Raw genomic sequence first — 21,211 nt, 5'->3', positions numbered from 1 at the left:
GTCGTATATAGCACATGCCTGGGACTCTGAGGATGATGGAGGAGATATAGTCACTGACAATCCTGAAATTCTTGGCTACCCAATATTTTCAAGGTTAACCTTAAACATTTTTCATATCATTTAGACTCCTTTTATCTCCTTTTTTCTTGTTTTCCCCTTCCATAGTTTTTTTTTTTCCTGCCTACAGGAAATTTTTAAAATTCTGCCTCGAACTCATTGAACATCTGTGTTGATCTAGAGAGTTAGATTGATTTCACTGTTAAGATTCCCAACCTAAGAAAATGGATTTTTTTTTACCCACTTTCCCCATTTGTTTGGGGGATAGTAAATATTTATCATATAAGAGCTGGTTGAGATCAAGTACCATGTTAGGTTTTTCTTATGGTAATGATTTTACATGTGTACAGAGCTGTCATGGGGGTCCAACAACATTAATGTGTAACTTAGCACTGGACCTTATTTACATTGTTCTGGTAAACTAAACATGTCTTTCTTCTTTTTTGGTATTTCTTTTAACCTGTTTTTGGCAGCTCCCATTTTTTGCCTAAACTTTAATTATTAACCCTGTGAATAAAATGTTGTTCTCTATCTAAGTATGTGGATGCTGACTTCCCTCATCAAAGAGGAAGAGGCCAGGAAGAGACTCATTAACTATAGAATAGGAAATGTCAAAAAGGAAATCCTTTGCATTTGGTGGTTTCCGGAGGATAGATTTTTACCTGAGAACATATATTATTTGGAAATTATTTTATGCATTTCTAAACAAATTGGGGAAGAAGTGAAAAAGCAATCCTGTTATTCCAAAAAATAATTAAGAAACATTGCACAGATACAAAAAAAGCTTAGATAATAATATAATAAAAATAACCTCCTCTGTATGAACTATACAGTTTAAACTCTTGATCCTCTTTTTCTTTTCTTCATTTCTTCCCTTGCTTAAAAAAAGATACACTGATTCATTTTTGCTTTTGTTTCTCTTGTCTCTTGTCTTCATGGATGTATCTTGCAAGAAGTTGCTCTGGCCAAGTTCAAAAAGGGTGTTGACTGTGTTCTCCTCTAGAATTTTGATGGAATCTTTTCTCACATTTAGATTTTTCATCCATTTTGAGTTTATCTTTGTGTATGGTATAAAAGAATGGTCTAGTATCTTCATCAAGATAAGAAGCTTCTGCACAGCAAAAGAAACAGTCAACAAAACTAAAAGACAACCTACAGAATGGGAGAAGATATTTGCAAATGACCTATCAGATAAAGGGCTAGTATCCAAGATCTATAAAGAACTTATTAAACTCAATAGCAAAGAAACAAGCAATCCAATCATGAAATGGACAAAAGACATGAACAGAAATTTCACAGAGGAAGACATGGACATGGCCAACAAGCACATGAGAAAATGCTCCGCATCACTGGCCATCAGGGAAATACAAATCAAAACCACAATGAGATCCCACCTTACACCAGTGAGAATGGGGAAAATTAACAAGACAAGAAACAACAAATGTTGGAGAGGATGTGGAGAAAGGGGAACCCTCTTGCACTGTTGGTGGGAATGTGAACTGGTACAGCCACTCTGGAAAACTGTGTGGAGGTTCCTCAAAGAGTTAAAAATAGATCTGCCCTATGACCCAGCAATTGCACTGCTGGGGATTTATCCCAAAGATACAGATGCAGTGAAACGCCGGGACACCTGCACCCCGATGTTTCTAGCAGCAATGTCCACAATAGCCAAACTGTGGAAGGAGCCTCGGTGTCCATCAAGAGATGAATGGATAAAGAAGATGTGGTCTATGTATACAACGGAATATTACTTAGCCATTAGAAACAACAAATATCCACTATTTGCTTCAATGTGGAGGGACCTGGAGGGTATTATGCTGAGTGAAATAAGTCAGTCGGAAAAGGGCAAATATCATTCATTGGGGGAATATAAAAATTAGTGAAAGGAATAAAGGGAAAGAAAATGAGTGAAAATATCAGTGAGGGTGGCAAAACATGAGAGACACCTAACTCTGGGAAATGAACAATGGGTAGTGGAAGGGGAAGTGGGCGGGGGGTTGGGGTGACTGAGTGATGGGCACTGAGGGGAGCACTTGATGGGATGAGCACTGGGTGTTATGCTATATATTGGCAAATTGAACTCCAATAAAAAAAATAAAAAATAAATTAATTAAAAAAAAACACTGAATTTTGTGTTTATCATCCCTTCAGATTTTTTTGAATTTTAGTATCCATGTATATAACCATAAACATGGTTTATGAATTTTACGTGAATTATAAATTTTATATGAATTATAATATATCCTGTTATAACTTATATAAAAGATACCATATATATGTAAGCTTCAGCAACTTCTTTTTCATTTAATATCATTTAAAAACTTATGTTTATCCTTATAATTCTAATTATTCCATTGCACTCTGTATAATATGCTATTGTATGATTAGTATACTTTTTTTTAGAGAGAGAGAGAGAGAGAGAATCATAAGTGGACTCCACACCCAGCTCAGAGCCCCAGGTGGGGCTAGATCCCAGGACCCTGAGATCATGGCCTGAGCACAAATCAAGAGTTGGGTGCTTAACATACTGAGCCACCCAGGTGCCCCTAGTCCACTGGTTTTTAACCTAGTCTCTTACTAATGGCCATATAGGTTGTTCCAAGTTTTAATTCTTTTTACTATGAAAAAACCTACAGTATTTCAGTAAACACTCTTGTATCTTCTTCCAAATAGTACTAAATAGTACTAAAGTCAGATTGGGGCCACATATGCAAGTTCTGTTGTCTCACCTCCTCACCAGCAGTTATTCAGTATAATTTCACCTGGAGTTTTTCATCATCAACAACACTTACTACTGAAAGTTGTGCTAGACAAGGGGAGGGACTGGAGGACACTAAATGCCAGGTTGCTCAAATTTCATCTTTAGAGGTATTAAAAATTCAAATATAGAATCATAGGTTCCCATAAGAAAAGGTATCTTGGCCAGGGATTTATTTGAATGGGAATTAAATAAAAAAAAAATAAATTCATTTTCTGTAATAAAGGGTGCTCAACAAACTCTCCCTCTTGTTAATCCATAGGGAGGTTGTAATCAAGTTGAGTTTGAGAGGAAAATGGCAATTTGACTAAGTTCACATTGTTCCCTCCAAATTTCGATTTAACTACTAACTTCTACTCCTAAGCTGGAGATAGTAAACTGCTGAGAGTTAAAGGATGACCTGGCTTCCAACCCTGCCAGTGTATGGACACAGAGCTAGTGCAAGACTCTTCTTCTCTGGGTGAAAGAGTCTGAAGCCCAGAGCTGGAGAATCTGGATGAGCTTCAGGAAGGTCCTCCTGGAAAAGGCGAGGTCTGAGGAAATCCACTGATCCATGGGAGAAATGGCAGCACTCTACTGAATCAGTTTCCCTTGTAGGACACAAGCCTGAATCTGCAGAACACTTATAAAAATCTATCATGAGATTTCCACCACAGGTCACGATGGAATAACTGGTACCTAACTAACCCTTTCTCCATAGACTGATCAAAATATATGAGGACAAGGGGCCCGTCTGGCAATCAAAAGTGATGAAAACATATGAGTTTTGCCTTTAGGTGTTGGATAATAGGCAGAAAATGAGGTGAGCACCACAATAATCTCAGCTCTTTGCCTGACGATATTCTCTGGGCCATGGTGCAGTGAGAAGGAACCCACACTCCTTTAACCCACTGATCGATGGAGGCAGAGAACAGAGTTTGTAGGGCAGGGTATTAGAATAAAGGAAGTTATGCATAAAAGGAGCTCCACAATACTGCTTTGGAATACCTTTACCTCTGGTTATATACTGAACTGTGAGTGCAAGGACAAGACTCCACTAGGCCTGGATGTTTCCCAGTACTAAGAGATATAGGAATTCCAGCAACTCAGAATGGAAAGACCCCACTGAACACCCTGGGCACTCAACATGCCAAAATGTCAACATTCTAGGGATAGAGTTACTCTAGCTCTTGTGTAAAGACTGCTCTGGGATTCACATTACAAAACTTGAATGCAAACCTGGAAAGGCTCAAGCTGCTGTGTCAGTAAATTAGCCACTTGAAAGAAAAAAAAATCTAAAGTAAGATAAAAAAAATCCATACTCTCAACAATGTAGCATTTATAATGTGTGGCAACAATAAAAATTTACTAGGCGTTTGAAGAAGCAAGAAAATGTGACCCATGAACAAGAGAAAAACCAATGAATAAAAACCAACCATGATACCAAATTGCTGTATGAGTTCTAGCAATCTTGGGGTGGAGGCTTTTGGGTTTTCTATGTAGAGTATCATGTCATCGGCGAAGAGGGAGAGTTTGACTTCTTCTTTGCCAATTTGAATGCCTTTAATGTCTTTTTGTTGTCTGATTGCTGAGGCGAGGACTTCCAGTACTATGTTGAATAGCAGTGGTGAGAGTGGACATCCCTGTCTTGTTCCCGATCTTAGGGGAAAAGGCTCCCAGTGCTTCCCCACTGAGAATGATATTTGCTGTGGGCTTTTCGTAGATGGCTTTTAAGATGTCGAGGAATGTTCCCTCTATCCCTACACTCTGAAGAGTTTTGATCAGCAATGGATGCTGTATTTTGTCAAATGCTTTCTCTGCATCTAATGAGAGGATCATATGGTTCTTGGTTTTTCTCTTGCTGATATGATGAATCACATTGATTGTTTTACGAGTGTTGAACCAGCCTTGTGTCCCGGGGATAAATCCTACTTGGTCGTGGTGAATAATTTTCTTAATGTATTGTTGGATCCTATTGGCTAGTATCTTGTTGAGAATTTTTGCATCCATGTTCATCAGGGATATTGGTCTGTAATTCTCCTTTTTGGTGGGGTCTTTGTCTGGTTTTGGAATTAAGGTGATGCTGGCCTCATAGAAGGAATTTGGAAGTACTCCATCTCTTTCTATCTTTCCAAACAGCTTTAGTAGAATAGGTATGATTTCTTCTTTAAACGTTTGATAGAATTCCCCTGGGAAGCCATCTGGCGCTGGACTCTTGTGTCTTGGGAGGTTTTTGATGACTGCCTCAATTTCCTCCCTGGTTATTGGCCTGTTCAGGTTTTCTATTTCTTCCTGTTCCAGTTTTGGTAGTTTGTGGCTTTCCAGGAATGCGTCCATTTCTTCTAGATTGCCTAATTTATTGGCGTATAGCTGTTCGTAATATGTTTTTAAAATCGTTTGTATTTCCTTGGTGTTGGTAGTGATCTCTCCTTTCTTATTCATGATTTTATTAATTTGAGTCTTCTCTCTCTTCTTTTTAATAAGGCTGGCTAATGGTTTATCTATCTTATTAATTCTTTCAAAGAACCAACTCCTGGTTCTGTTGATCTGTTCCATAGTTCTTCTGGTCTCGATTTCATTGAGTTCTGCTCGAATTTTAATTAACTCTTTTCTTCTGCTGGGTGTAGGATCTATCTGCTGTTTTTTCTCTAGCTCCTTTATGTGTAAGGTTAGCTTTTGTATTTGACTTCTTTCCAGTTTTTGAATGGATGCTTGTATTGCGATGTATTTCCCCCTTAGGACTGCTTTTGCTGCATCCCAAAGATTTTGAACGGTTGTATCTTCATTCTCATTAGTTTCCATGAATCTTTTTAATTCTTCCTTAATTTCCTGGGTGACTCTTTCATCTTTTAGCAGGATGGTCCTTAACCTCCACGTGTTTGAGGTCCTTCCAAACTTCTTGTTGTGATTTAGTTCTAATTTCAAGGCATTATGATCTGAGAATATGCAGGGGAGGATCCCAATCTTTTGGTATCGGTTCAGACCCGATTTGTGACCCAGTATGTGGTCTATTCTGGAGAAAGTTCCATGTGCACTTGAGAAGAATGTGTATTCAGTTGAGTTTGGATGTAAAGTTCTGTAGATATCTGTGAAATCCATCTGGTCCAGTGTATCATTTAAAGCTCTCGTTTCTTTGGAGATGTTGTGCTTAGAAGACCTATCGAGGGTAGAAAGAGCTAGATTGAAGTCACCAAGTATAAGTGTATTATTATCTAAGTATTTCTTCACTTTGGTTATTCATTGGTTTAAATATTTGGCAGCTCCCACATTCGGGGCATATATATTGAGGATATATTGCTAGAACTCATACAGCACTTTGGTAGCGTGGCAGGATACAAAATCAATGCCCAGAAATCAATAGCATTTCTATACACTAACAATGAGACTGAAGAAAGAGAAATTAAGGAGTCAATCCCATTTACAATTGCACCCAAAAGCATAAGATACCTAGGAATAAACCTAACCAAAGAGGTAAAGGATCTATACCCTAAAAACTATAGAACACTTCTGAAAGAAATTGAGGAAGACACAAAGAGATGGAAAAATATTCCATGCTCATGGATTGGCAGAATTAATATTGTGAAAATGTCAATGTTACCCAGGGCAATTTACACGTTTAATGCAATCCCTATCAAAATACCATGGACTTTCTTCAGAGAGTTAGAACAAATTATTTTAAGATTTATGTGGAATCAGAAAAGACCCCGAATAGCCAGGGGAATTTTAAAAAAGAAAACCATATCTGGGGGCATCACAATGCCAGATTTCAGGTTGTACTACAAAGCTGTGGTCATCAGGACAGTGTGGTACTGGCACAAAAACAGACACATAGATCAATGGAACAGAATAGAGAACCCAGAAGTGGACCCTGAACTTTATGGTCAACTAATATTCGATAAAGGAGGAAAGACTATCCATTGGAAGAGAGACAGTCTCTTCAATAAATGGTGCTGGGAAAATTGGACATCCACATGCAGAAGAATGAAACTGGACCACTCTCTTTCACCATACACAAAGATAAACTCAAAATGGATGAAAGATCTAAATGTGAGACAAGATTCCATCCAAATCCTAGAGGAGAACACAGGCCACACCCTTTTTGACCTTGGCCACAGTAACTTCTTGCAAGATATATCCATGAAGGCAAAAGAAACAAAAGCAAAAATGAACTATTGGGACTTCATCAAGATAAGAAGCTTTTGCACAGCAAAGGATACAGTCAACAAAACTAAAAGACAACCTACAGAATGGGAGAAGATAGTTGCAAATGACCTATCAGATAAAGGGCTAGTATCCAAGATCTATGAAGAACTTCTTAAACTCAACACCAAAGAAACAAACAATCCAATCATGAAATGGGCAAAAGACATGAAGAGAAATCTCACAGAGGAAGACATAGACATGGCCAACAAGCACATGAGAAAATGCTCTGCATCACTTGCTATCAGGGAAATACAAATCAAAACCACAATGAGATACCACCTTACACCAGTGAGAATGGGGAAAATTAACAAGACAAGAAACAACAAATGTTGGAGAAGATGCGGAGAAAAGGGAATGCTCTTACACTGTTGGTGGGAATGTGAACTGGTGCAGCCACTCTGGAAAACTATGTGGAGGTTCCTCAAAGAGTTAAAAATAGATCTGCCCTACGACCCAGCAATTGCACTGTTGGGGATTTACCCCAAAGATTCAGATGCAATGAAACGCCGGGACACCTGCACCCCAATGTTTCTAGCAGCAATGTCCACAATAGCCAAACTGTGGAAGGAGCCTCGGTGTCCATTGAAAGATGAATGAATAAAGAAGATGTGGATGTATTATGTATACAATGGAATATTACTCAGCCATTAGAAACGACAAATACCCACCATTTGCTTCAACGTGGATGGAACTGGAGGGTATTAATGCTGAGTGAAGTAAGTCAATCAGAGAAGGACAAACAGTGTATGTTCTCATTCATTTGGGGAATATAAATAACAGTGAAAGGGAATATAAGGGAAGGGAGAAGAAAAAGACTCCTAACTCAGGGAAACGAACTAGGGGTGGTGGAAGGGGAGGAGGGCGGGGGTTGGGGATGAATGGGTGACGGGCACTGAGGGGGGCACTTTGAAGGGATGAGCACTGGGTGTTATTCTGTATGTTGTTAAATTGAACACCAATAAAAAATTAATTTATTTAAAAAAAAAACCAACCATGAGATAACTTAGATGTTGGAATTAGAAAATAAGGAGTTTGAAATATTGTAAATATGTAAATATGCTTGCAAATATGTTCAAGAACTTAAAGGAAAATATGATAATGATAAATGAACAGATGGACAAAGCTCAGCAAGAATGAAAAACTTTAAAAAGAAACTAGACAGAAATTAAAAAACTGAAAAATAAAATATCCAAAACAAGAAATTCATTGGGTAGGTTTAATTGCAAATTTCAGATAGTGGCAGAAAGGGTCAGTGAACTTGAAGTCAGATCAATAGAAGTTATCGGATCTGAAGAACACACAGAAGAAAGACTTTTAAAAACTGAATACACAGAACCTCATTACTCTGTGGGACAATATTGAGCAGTTTAATATATGTGGAATTAGAGTCTCAGAATAAGAGGAGACAGAGTGGGGCCATGTACAATGCTTGAAAAAATAATGACCAAAATATCCCCAAATTGTGTGAAGAATATAAGCTTACAGATTTAAGAAGCTCTGAAACATAAGCAAGATAAATAAAAAGAAAATACCAGGGTATATGACAGTCAACTGAAAAGCAGTCTTGAGAGTAGCACTTTTATGATAGATCACAAATTGGGGGGAAATAACACAAATGACATTTGCTTCTCATAAAAAAAAAATGAATACCAGAAGCCAATGGAATCATATCTTTAAAGGTCTGAGGATAAAATACCCATGAACCCAGAATTCTAAATCCAACCAAAATAGCCTTAGAAAGCGAAATTAAACTAAAATAATGTCAGATAAAGAAAAGTTTCTTTAGCATTTCTTTAGGCCAAAAGAAATTGACATCAGGTGGAAATTTGTTTCTACAGAGAGAAACAAAGAGAATCAGAAATGTTAAGTGTGTGGCTAAATATAAATGTCTATTTTTTTCTCCTCTTGTTGTCTCTAAGTGCCATATGGTTAGTTAAAGCAAAAATTAGGTCACCATATATTTTGTGGTTTGTGAAGCCTATAGTTATAATAAATGATATCAAGTGTACAAAACAGAGGTAAATAGCATTGTACTACTTCAAGATTTAAAATGCACACTATACTAACTCTAAGACTGTGGCAGTATACATATTTTAATTCCTAGAGAAACCACTAATAAATAAGATAGAGAAGTATAGCTGAAAAGCCCGTCGTGGTAGTAAACTGAAATGTTTAAAAAAATTTTTTTTATAAAACTAAAAGAAGGCAGGAAAAGAGTAGCAAAGAAGCATCAGTTCAGGCAAATAGAAAACAAATAAAATGGTAGAGCCAAATCCAATCATATCGAAATCATATCGATAACTATATTAAATGTAAATGTACTAAACACTCCCATTAAAAACAGGGATTGGCTGCTAGATAAAAAAGCAAAACCTAACTATATGCTGTTTAAAAGAATTATGTTTTCATAAAGTATCAAGGGCTTGAAAGCCAAACAATGGGAAAAGATTTACCATACAAACAGTACACATTAGAAAGGTGAGCTGGCTAAATTAACACTAGACAATATTGACTTCAACAGGAATATAACTAGAGAAAAGAATTACATTTGTAACAGTAAAGTGGCCAATTCATTGGTAATACATAACAATTAAATAATCATACATATGTATACTCCTACTAACAGGGCTTCCAAAAACATGAAACAAAACCCAAGAACTAAATGGAAAATACACAAATCCACAATCATTGTTAGAGATTTTAACACCTCTTCCTCAATAAATGAGACAGTAACTAGAGTACAAATTAGTAAGGACGTAGAAGACCTGACAAAATTATCAACTACCGACCTAATTGACATTTAAAGAACACCGCACCCTAGAACTGCAGAAACAAATTCTTTTCCAGTGTACTTGGGGTCATGACATACTGACCATATGCTGGGAAAAAAACCCCAAGTTTTAATAAATTGAAAAGAACTGAAATCTTACAGAATATGTTCTCTGACCACACAAAAAAACCAATTAGGAATCAATAACAATAAGATGCAGAAATTGAACAACTCATTTCTTAATAAAACAAGAATATATTTAAAATATCAGAAAGGGAGACAGAACATAAGAGACTCCTAACTCTGGGAAACGAAATAGGGCGGTGGAAGGGGAGGTGGGCGGGGGGTGGGGGTGACTGGGTGACGGGCACTGAGGTGGGCACTTGACGGGATGAGCACTGGGTGTTATTCTATATGTTGGCAAATTGAACACCAATAAAAAAGAAATTTATAAAAATAAAAAATCACAATAAAAAAAGAAAGGTTGAAATAATGCTGCTTATTAAAAAAAAAAAACGCAATAACTTAGGGGCTCCTGAGTGGCTTAGCTTAGCCTTCAAGTCAGATCAGGATCTCAGGGTCCTAGGATGGAGCCCCACTTTGGGCTCCCTACTCAGTGGGGAGTCTGCTTTTCCCTCTGCCTCTCCCCCCCTCCTCCCTCATGCTCTCTCTCTCTTTCTCTTTTTCTCTCTCTCTCAAATAAAGAAAAAAACAGCAGACCCACAAAAAACCAATAATGTCATACCAGAAAAGATGTAAGAGAGCTAAAGCATATATTCATGTCATACCTGAAAAGATGTAAGAGAGCTAAAGCATATATTCATGTCATACCTGAAAAGATGTAAGAGAGCTAAAGCATAACTTACGATGTTATGTTGTGAAATGATTTTAAACCTAGAAATAAGTCTGTACTAGAACAAATTAAAATGCCTCTTAGAGTGAAATATTATCAGAGGAACAACAGAAAGTTATAAAAATGAAAATTTCTGTAAATATATTTGCTTTTTTATCTCATCAATGTACCTATAATTAAGAATATCTCTGATATTTTTATACCTAAAACAGGAATAAACTTCAGATTTTACAAATATATTGTTATGTGGATGTTTTTGGTAGAACAAAAGACATACTTTCCCCCCCCCCTGAATTAGGAGTTAGGCTATTGACCACAGAAATCGAAATGAGTAAGAGTATCGACTTTCATAAAGGTCTCACTTGCCTTTTGAAAGAAAACAATATAAATAGTAAAAATATCTGAGAAAAGGGAAAATAATAAAAATACAATGAATACTTGCACATACATTTATTATTTACAAGGCATTTCTGAATATTTTTTTGATCTCGCAGCCAACCTTTGACGTACGTAGGTTTCAGTTTTTCACTCCAATGAGATTTTTGTTCCCCAGAAATGCCAAGGATGCCAAGAGAAGTATGTTTTGGGATTTGGTTTCCACGTATTCAGAGAATAAATAGAAGTCCAGCAAGTTGTTGTGCTGGCTAGCTTTACTTCAGAAATAACATTAGACATTTGTGAAAATCCATTCTTTGCAGAGGAGACAAGAAATTTCTGAAATCCACTTTAGATGCTTTTGGAATTCTTTCTGACTAAGCAGCATTTTCAGTTGAGGGAGGTGTTTGTTTTGCTCTCGTCCTCTGAGGAGCAGATGGGCGTTGGCTGCAGATGTAGGTGTTCTGAACACCAGGGCCAGGCTCTCGTGGTTGGAACCCCTTGCAGAATACTGAGCTTTATTCTCCTGAGTCCTCCAGCAGGTGTTTCATCTTGGCAGTGTAGAACTGCTGTTTCTCATCGCTGATGGGAAGCTTCTTTCACCATCACGTTTACCGTTCTGTTGCATGTTTTATGAGTCATAAGCAAAGGAGTTTTGGAGACTGTCCTTCACAATTTTTGCTGCTTTAAAACTGAGTGCATACTCTTCTGCTTCTCAATTAACAAGGGTCTGTATTTTGAGTGTCTGTTTTGGCTTGGGCTTGAGGCACGTTCCAGCTTTATCCAGCACCTGTAGCTGGAAGCAGATGCTTCTTCAAAATCGCATGAGGAGGGGCCTGGCTGGCTCATTCGGTAGAGCACGGGACTCTTGGTCTCAGGGTGGTAGTCCAAGCCCCACATAGGGCATGGAACCTACTTATGATGAACCGTAGGCCCAGAAGAAGCAGCGGGCCTGAATGTGGCAGGTGTCTGGTAGTTTCAACTATGTTGCCTGTGTGCACAAGCCAAGAGCCGCTGAGGGTCCTAACTTGAGTTTTATTGTGAAGAAACACCAGACAAACCCAAATTGGATGACACTGTATAAAAATAGATGGTCTGGGGATCCCTGGGTGGCGCAGCGGTTTGGCGCCTGCCTTTGGCCCAGGGCGCGATCCTGGAGACCCGGGATCGAATCCCACGTCGGGCTCCCGGTGCATGGAGCCTGCTTCTCCCTCTGCCTGTATCTCTGCCTCTCTCTCTCTCTCTCTGTGACTATCATAAATAAATAAAAAAAATTAAAAAAAAAATAGATGGTCTGTACTCTTCTGAAATGTCAATATCAAGTAGAAATAACAGGAAGTAATGTGGCTGGTCCACATGGCAGAAGACGCCAGAGATCTAGGCACAAAGTGCCATGTATGAGCCTGGGCTGGATCCCGAATGGGGACAAATTAGCTATAAAGAACATGATTAGGACAGTTGAAGAAAACGGAGCGTGGACTGTATCTGTGTTTGCCTATAATTATATGAGCCTGGAGAAGGATATATTTTCTTAACCATGATTACTTGGGAAAGAGTGGGGGTTGGGAATGAAGGGAAAAAATACTACAATTTAAAAAAAGCATACATGAGTGAAATAAGTCAATCGGAAAAGGACAAACATTATATGGTCTCATTCATTTGGGGAATATAAAAATTAGTGAAAGGGAATAAAAGAAAAGGAGAGAAAATGAGTGAAAATATAACTCTGGGAAATGAACAAGGGGTAGTGGAAAGGGAGGTGGGTAGGGGGTTGGGGTGACTGGGTGATGGGAACTGAGGGGGGCACTTGGCAGGATGAGCACTGGGTGTTATGCTAAATGTTGGCAAATTGAACTCCAATAAAAATAATTTTTTAAAAATAAAAAAGCATGCAGGATGCAAACAACATGCATGGTATGATTCCATTTTTGTTAAATGATTTATGTGTATGTGTGGAAAATGAATTATATAAGGATGGTCAACAAAATGTTAATGACTATCTTAAGGTGATAGGAATTTGAACAATGTTTACATTTTTTCCTATTTCTGTGAATATAATTTTTCTTTTTTGCAATATATTTTTTTCAGTCACAGGTATCATTTTTATGAAATCAAAAGTAATTTTTTTAGTGTTAAAAGGCAGGAAAAACTCACTTGGGGAAAATTACAAGAAAATCTTAATTGTTTTCTGTTTCATCAACTTTTTTCCTATAGCCCCAACTTTGTTACTTAAAACACCTTACATGTTTTGACCTAGGATGTTCCCAGATGTGCTGAGCATGTGTAAAGATGTGAGCCTACTCTTTGCATTGGAAGGAATTAGGGTGTTTGATTTTCTGGAGAATTCTGTTTGATACAGGAATTTCAGCAGTTACTTCCTGCCATCCTAGAGCTCTCAGAAGAAACCCCTTTCTGGTGACTTCAAAGTTCTCCTTAAAAGACCGTGTCCCTTTGACCTCTATGTACTTTGACCACACTGGGTGCACTTTCATCCTGACCTCAAAAGGTATATAAATTATATAATGTCCTGGATCTGAATATCTTCCCCTTTCACCATACATAAGACTGTTCTTCCTCTTGGCTGCCTGGAGGTATTGTAAGAGTTATTGAGGTGGGTTTGTGGAATGCTTTGAGCTGCTCAGATGAAAGGAACGAAGCTCTAATTTTGTTAATAACATAACCTTGTTGTCAGTGGGGCCCCCCAAGTCAGGTGAAAACAGGGAAAGACCCGTCAGAATCAAAGATACTTCCAACAATCAAGGGAGACCCAGCTTGGTGCTTTGATGCCCATGGTGGTGCAGACTATGTCAGCTTTAGTAGGGTGGTCAGATGTTAAGAAGGTAGAGTAATGCTTCCAGAAGGAGCTCTCAACCAGTAACGGGTGGGTTGGTAGATAAAGATTGGCTTCCTCACCCCACTGGCGGGGAACTGTGAGGTGGGTTCTGCACTACTTCCCAGTGCCCCCTGGAAGGTATGAGCTTCAGTCACCTCTAGTGGTAACTTGCTTCATCATGCATGCTCTAGTAGCTTTTTTCCTTCTATTTCACCTCACTGTCCCAGGTGTTTTCTGGAATCCCTTCCTAAGTAAACTACTTACTCTTGAATCTTGTCATTTCCAGTACAGCTAGAATTGTCACGTGTTTCCTCCACCAGTCTCACTGCCCTGAGATCCTAGCCCCCTCGTTGCTGCCTATGCAAATTGCCAGCCCCCTCGTTTCTGCCTATCCAAATTGCCAGAGCTCCCAGCCCCACTCTGAGCCAAGTCTACTCAGCTGGCAGCTCATCAGACGTAGCACTGTTTCCATTGTGTGGCGGGCTGGAGTAGAAAGGGTTGGAATCACACATACATGCCTGGCTGAAGAATCCTGATTCAGTTACTTACTAGCTATGAACCCCTGGGCACATCACTCCACTCCTCTGAGCTTGTGGAATATTGGTAAGAATCCTTGCCCTGTCTGGTTGTCCTCTGGCTCTAGTGAGCTACACATATAAAGAACCAGGATATTGCCTAATACAAGAAGATACTCCAGAAAAGATAGTTATTTTCATCTTATCTTGAAGAAATTCATTATTTACTCTCTATGTGTCTCCATCTTGTTTCCAAACTGAGCTATAGCTTCTCTAACAGATTCAGCATATGTATGCTTCATATTCATCTTTATCACACTGTCTTGTCCATGAAAGGCACTAAATAATTGTTATCAGTTTTCTAAAGCTTTAAATCAGAGGATGAACTCTTTCAATTCAAGATTCGCTTATGGATTATTTGCTATTGTGAGGAATTCTCAAAGAATTATTAGCAGGCCATTGTTTTTCTTGGCGTCAGTTTTCGTGTATGCAAAACAAATGTTCAGGTCTATAATTCTAGATGCACTGAGATCCTTCTAGCACTACAGTGTGGAATCTAAGCATTCCTCGAAGGCCAGTACTATAGGTTTACTCTTCTTTCTGACCCGTCACCACTTAATATAATTGTGGTCACAGATTAAGTGCCTTCCCAGTGCATGCGGAGTCCATTTCAGTCACCTCACTGATCCCGTATCCTCCCAGCCTTCCTTCCCTCTTACCATCCCTCACTCTAGTCCAGCCAGACCATCTTTTCTTAGTACCCCTAGAATCTTCCAGGCTTGATCTGCCTTGAGGCCTTTGTACTTGCTGTTTCTTATCACTTGGTTCTCTGCTCGTGTCCCCTCTCTCAATTCTCTCTATTCCACGACTCTGCTTTTTTTCTTGTAAATGCTCTCTGAAATTGCCATCATCTAGCATTTATTTGCTTCTGTTGTTTGCATTTTATTTCCATTTATTGTTTGTTTTGTCCACCCCTCCCTCTGGTCCTCAAATATAATGTCTGTTTTTGGATCTTTGTCTATCCCTGCCACTTAAATAGTACTTAAAACACATCTGGCACAAACTAGGCCCCTAAATAAACAACTGTGAAATGAATGAATGAGTAAACTCATGCCTTACAGAGTAGTTTTTAGATGGTGAGCTAAAATCTGTTGCTGTCATGCCAGGTTCTAGTGAATTTCTTTGGGTGTGTGTCCTAAGGGAATCTATTGCCCTAGGTGTAAGTAAACATGCAGTGGGAAGAAAGAAGGACTTTCTAGGGAGACGAGTGAAAGCAATCATACCAGCTTATCTAGAAACTTATTTGCAATAGGAAACTCAGATATAATTCAAGAAGTAATAATTTATGTCTTTTTATTATAGAAAATTTCAAACATAAACATAAGTAGATATAGATAAGACTAGCATAATGGATCCTCTTGTACCCTGTGATAGACAGACACTAGAGTGGCCCCCTCATCCTGGTGTCTATACCCTGTATAATCCTCTCCCCTGAGTGTTTGCAAAACCTGTGACTTGCTTTCTAACCAATACAATATGGCAGTTTGATGTCACCCCTATGTGATCACCGCTATGTGTAAGATTGCACCTTGCTGACAAACTTACTCTGGGGACTCTTCTTGCTGGCTTGATGAAATCAGTGGCCATGTTGGAAAAGGACATGTGACAAGGAGCTCCAGGAGCTGAGGGCTGTCTCCAGTTGACAGTTAGCAAAAAGCCAGAGTCTTCAGTCCTACAGCTGCAAGGAAATAAAATCTGCCAATGACCTGAGTGAGCAAGGAAGCTGATGCTTTTCCAGTTGAGCCTCCAAATAAAACACAGCCTTGCCAACCCCTTGAAGGTAGCTTAAGACCCTAGGTGGGTGAGGTGCCTGGACACCTGACCAATAAAAAGTATGAGATAATAAATTGGTGTTGTTTTGAGCTGCTAAATCTGTAGTAATCTGCGGCAATTGATAACAAATTCAGATATATCACCCAATGTAAATGATTTTCTATAGTTTGCCGGTATTGTTTCATCTATATGTTCGTCCGTGGTTTTGGGCATGGATGGGCTGGAGTATTTTAAAGCACATGCGCGTACTTTAGTATCTCTAACAGAAAAGGAGTTTTTAAAAGTATAGCAGTGAAAAATTAAGGCTTCCTTGACAACCAAAATAGGAGTCTTTTTAAAGCCCAGGAAGTCGAAGGATCTAGTCTATTATCTGGACACGGGAAGAAAAGGTACATTCTATAAACTGAGTAAGAAGAACATCCCCTTGATCCGATGAGCTAAAGAACAGGTACACATATGAGAGACCTTTCACTTGAAATGTCTAAGCCTTGCCAGTCGTTGTCGTTGTTGCTGTTTTAAGTAGTGCAGTCACTAGGTACTTGATCCTATAATATGCTCATCTGTCCTACAAAATCCAAAATCGTTCAAATCCAATCCTGATTGCATGTTGAAAAATCCGACCCGTTCCCCTAACCTGCGCTGGAAGGGACCCTTGTCAGTTTCCACGTTTTTCATGACTCTTCATCGTTCCATGCCCTACGATAACTGGCATCCCTGCCACCCTTCCCTTACCACAGGCAGCTCCTTCCAACTGGCCCCAGTTCCTCTCCTCTCTTGGAGACACCAAGCTCCTCTGCCTTTGACACTGAAGCGCTTCGTAAAGGAAACTCCCAGGGCTCTGGGGTCCATCCCATCTCCACCACCAGGGCGCACTGCGATCTCTGGCAAGTAGAGCATTCTTTAAACTGGACACAATAGTGCCTCGCAGGGTGGCGGTCAAGATTAGATAAAGAACGTGTGTCACGGGTCAAGAGCCCAGCCCCGCGAAGGCACCGCCGCTCCTCACCCTTCCCTTTGTTAGTTCCCAGCTCGTCTCCCAGCACCAGAACGCCCAGCACCACGCCGCTCCCGCTTTCGTCGCGGGGCATGCCGGGATTTGTAGTTTCTTTGCTCCCCAAGCCGTGCTCGCTCTCGGAGTCGGTCGGCGAGACGAAGAACTACACATCCCAGTGGGCAGTGAAAGGAAAGCGGGGCTCGGAAAACCGAGCGTCCCCGCCCGGCTGCCTCCGCTTCCCGCTGCCCACGGGGTGTGCCCACCGGGCGCGGGCTCTGACCCCGCGGCAAAGTCGGGGAGGGCGCGAGGCGGGCGCGCGTCGGCCGGGCCGGGCAGGGGAGGCGCGGGCTGGAGAGGACAGCGGCGGTCCCTCTGCGGCCGTGGGAGCTCGCGCGGGGGGGAAAGGGGAGAAATAAAGCGAGTACATCGCGAGCGGCCGTGTCGGAGAAGTGAGGAAGAAAGGGCTGGGGAGGCAGCAAGCCCCGCGCAGCGCGGCCGCCGCGGGCTTGTCCTCGGGGCCGCAGGGGACCCAGAGCGCTCTGCGCTCCCTGCGGGACACCTGGCCCCGGAGCCAGGCCCGCCTCGTAGGGTGTCTCCCCATCCCGTCGCCGGGCACCCCGCCCCCGCCGGGGGAGGAAGAGCAGGAGCCGGGGCAGGCCCGGGAGGGTCACCTCTCCGGGGGCGCGGGCTCCTCGGGTCCCCGGGAGCCGCTGGCACGGACCTGCCGCCGCGTGCATGTGCGTGTGCGTGTGTGTGTGTGCGCACGCCGAGGCGGCGGCCGCAGTCCACGAGCGGGGCCGGGGAGCGTCCAGCGCCCGCCCGGGGGTCGTGCCGGGCCCGCCCGAGGGCACTGGGGCGGGCGAGGAGGAGGAGCCGGAGGAGGAGCCCGGCTGCTGGGCGCGGGCCGCCGCCCCCCGGGCCGGGAGGAGGCGGGCCCGCTCCGAGCGCCGCGCGCGCGCCGGGGCTGAGCCTCGCAAACAAGTGTCTGTGGCGCTCGCCCCGCGGCGGCCCTCCCTGCGCCCGGCCCGGCCCCTATGGGGCGGGAAGCCCCGCGCGAGCCGCCGCCGCGACCCCCGGCCCCCGCGGCCCCGGCAGCCCCGCGCGGGGGCCGCGGGCTGGGCTCGGCTGCCAGGCGCGCCGGCGCGGGGTGGCCGCGCGAGCAGCGCCCGGGCTGTCGCCGAGCCCGCTCCTGACAGAAGAACGTGCTCGGTTTCCCCACCCACCCCTGGGAGGGGTTGCCGGTGCCGCGAGCTGCCTCCCAGTTTCCATCGCTCTCTCCTGGGGAGGATCCACCGCCGGGAGGAAGGATTAGAATAAACCTGGCCGCGGCGCCCCAGTGGCTCGCGGGGAAGCCGGCGCGGGGGTCGCCGCCTCGGGTCCCCTCGGGGCGCAGCAGCAGCGGCAGCAGCAGTAGCAGCGGCAGCGGCAGCGGCAGCGGCAGCGGCAGCGGCAGCGGCGCTCGGGGGCCGGCGGGCCGGGGCGGCGGGGCCGCGCGAGGGGGCGGGCGCGCGGCGCACCGGGGGCCCGGGAGCCCGGAGCCCCGGGCGCGCGGGCTGGAAGCGACTGAGGACCGCCGCCGCGGGCTGCGGGCGAGCCCCGTCCCTCCCGGAGGGGGTCCGGGCTATGACAGCGGGGCTCCCGCGAGGGGTAACCTGGGTGTCCTCGGCGAAGTTGTCGCCGAGCCGGCAGCCGGCGTAGGGGCCGCGGCGCCGCGGCTCGGGGGGCGGCCGGGCGGCCGGCGGCGGTCGTGGCTCGGCGGGGCCCGCGCGGCCGGGGGGCTCCGGGGGGCGTGCGCCCCCAGCCGGCTGCGCTCGCGGATGCCTCCCGGCGGCGGCGGGCCCATGAAAGACTGCGAGTACAGTCAGATCAGCACCCACAGCTCCTCCCCCATGGAGTCGCCCCACAAGAAGAAGAAAATCGCGGCCCGGAGGAAATGGGAGGTTTTCCCGGGCAGAAACAAGTTCTTCTGCAACGGCAGGATCATGATGGCCCGGCAGACGGGCGTCTTCTACCTGACTCTCGTCCTCATTCTGGTCACTAGCGGACTCTTCTTCGCCTTCGAGTAAGTGGCGGCGAAAGCTCCGCGGCGCCCTGCTCCCCTCGCCTCCCCGACCCCCGCCCCCGCCCGCGCCCGCGCCCGCGCCCGCGCCCGCGCCCCTCCTCTCGCTACTTTCGTTTTCCAGAAGCCGTCCCCGCCGTCTCTGCACACTGTTATATAATGCGAGCCCGCCTGCCCCTCTCGGGCCCCTGAGGGTCTGTTCGCGCTCGGGTCCGCGGAGGGGACGCGGCCCGGGTCGGCTCGGGGAGGGGCGCGGGGGGCAGGGCGCGCTCCGAGGGCGTGCGGGCCTGCTGCTCCCGGGCGGGGCGGCGCCTCGCAGGTGCAGCCCGGGCAGCCCTCGGGTGGGAGGGGAGGAGGAGGCTGGAGCCCCCGCGGGGGCCAGGGCCGTGCACCTCCTTTCTTGCTGGCGAGCCGTGGGCCATCGCGGTCCGCTCCTCCGCCGGCTCTTGAGCGGTGGAGACTCTTGGTTGTTTCAAAGTGGAGGCTGCCCAAGGGGGCCTGGAAGGATGATTTCAATGTTCCGTTCTCCTTAGATGCTCGCCTTTGATCCACAGTTTTCCGAGTTACCATGACGTGGTCTCCAAACTCTTCGCTTAAAAAAAAAAAAAGTTCCGATCAAAAATGTTGAAGATACACACTTTCTCCTCCCTCCTGCCCCCCCCCCCCGCTCACGGCCCCGCGCAATGTTCGGGAACAGGTGAAACGAGACTTTTTTTTTTTGCCCAGTTCAGGAAAAGTCGGACACTGCATGGTAACTTCGGTTTCCAGAAACAGCACTTTGGGACTTTAGGGCTTTGATTTGAAAAAAGAAAAAAAAAAAAAAAAGAAAAAAGAAAAAAGAAAAGGTGCATGCTGGTCTTCTCCGTTTTCAGGAAAATCAGGTTGGCCACTAGCGACTGTCCTCCTGCCAACTAATGAAAGATCTCCTTATTTATTAATAGATTAGATAAAGTACTTTAACCACATTCCAGAATCAATTTCAATTGCTTTTATTGGGTCCAACGTTTGCAATGCAGCTTCTTATGTAATTCTTGGTGTCCTATACACAATAAAAGTTGTAGCCACCCCCCCCCCCCCAACACACACACACTTGAAAGGAGACAATACCGTTATTGGGGAGTGCTTTGTGTTTCCTTACCTGGCTTAATGATGGGGCATTATACCCATTCAGTCTCCATCTTCTGTTGCATAGGGTTAATTAAACCTTTGTGTTTATTTACTTTTCTCTTTGATAAGTATTAATAGGCTCTGATTTTGTGCCCAGTGTCTGGTATTACAAACGCTATCTCTATCAGAAATGAATGCTCTCTTGACAATGTAATACTTTTCACGTAAAGCCCTGTGACTCTGGGGGGAAACATTTTTTTGTCTGAGCATTGTGCTATGATGCACAGTTTTAGCAGGATTGAGTTAGACCAGGTGAGGAGAGAGATCTCACAGGTGAGCCACGCACCTCCCCCAGGCCTCACACACAACCCCTTCCTTTCGGACCAAGTAAATTTCCCAGGTCTCTCCCAGAAGTTGAACTTTGGGGCACATTTGCAGCTAGCATAGAGCCTGTTGGGGACCTTGGGGATGGGAGGGGGAGGTGTGCAAAGGCTTTGGGAATGGCAGGAGAAATGCTCTGTTCCTCTGTTAATCCCCTTGTCCCCCTCCAGAGCCAGCCACTCATCCTTACAGACTCGGGTCTGAGTCATAATAGATTCAGACACTGGAGTGACGATGCTCTGTGGTTGAACACAAATACCATCCTTCTAATGGTGGCTTTCCCTAGAGGTGGTCTTCTAGATAGATAGTATTCACTGTGTTCCTAAAGGTAAAAAAATTTTTGAACTGATCTATATTGGCATTTTTGCTCTTTTTAGCACTTTTAATGGTGGGGAAGATAGGTTAATTTTGTGAGCTTCAGCCACAGGTGTGTTTCCTGCAGGATGATGAATGTTTCATTTTCTGCGTACACTCCAATCCCCACTGTATGGTTA

General features: G+C 43.8%; 2 protein-coding genes across 5 annotated transcripts in view; one reads left to right on the top strand and one right to left on the bottom strand.

The window, feature by feature from the left end:
• Positions 1–8,561: 8,561 nt before the first annotated feature.
• LOC140597823 (uncharacterized) lies at positions 8,562–18,439 on the bottom strand. Its single transcript, XM_072748058.1, has 3 exons — positions 18,394–18,439; positions 15,949–18,341; positions 8,562–12,246 (listed from the first exon to the last, which is right to left on the bottom strand). Exons 1-2 carry the CDS (start codon positions 18,437–18,439, stop codon positions 17,194–17,196), a joined length of 1,194 nt encoding a protein of 397 aa, XP_072604159.1. The 3' UTR covers positions 8,562–12,246; positions 15,949–17,193.
• Positions 18,364–21,211, top strand: part of ZDHHC14 (zDHHC palmitoyltransferase 14) — a 273,384-nt gene continuing 270,536 nt past the window's right edge. For all 4 annotated transcript variants that reach the window (XM_072767166.1, XM_072767156.1, XM_072767163.1 and 1 more), the window contains exon 1: positions 18,364–19,232. In XM_072767166.1, the coding sequence (XP_072623267.1) occupies positions 18,988–19,232 (245 nt within the window). In that variant the 5' untranslated portion in view covers positions 18,364–18,987. The remainder of the gene's footprint in view (positions 19,233–21,211) is intronic.

The sequence above is a fragment of the Vulpes vulpes genome, chromosome 1, assembly GCF_048418805.1.
Source record: "Vulpes vulpes isolate BD-2025 chromosome 1, VulVul3, whole genome shotgun sequence".
Taxonomy (NCBI): Eukaryota; Metazoa; Chordata; class Mammalia; order Carnivora; family Canidae; genus Vulpes; species Vulpes vulpes.
This window is presented reverse-complemented; position numbering and strand designations above follow the sequence as displayed.

Coding starts and splice junctions, on each gene's coding strand:
- LOC140597823 (XM_072748058.1), bottom strand. CDS start 18,439: ATGGAAACTGGGAGGCAGCTCGCGGCACCGGCAACCCCTCCCAGGG. Junction 18,342..18,393: donor ACCGGCAACCCCTCCCAGGG/GTGGGTGGGGAA, acceptor GCTCGGCGACAG/CCCGGGCGCTGCTCGCGCGG.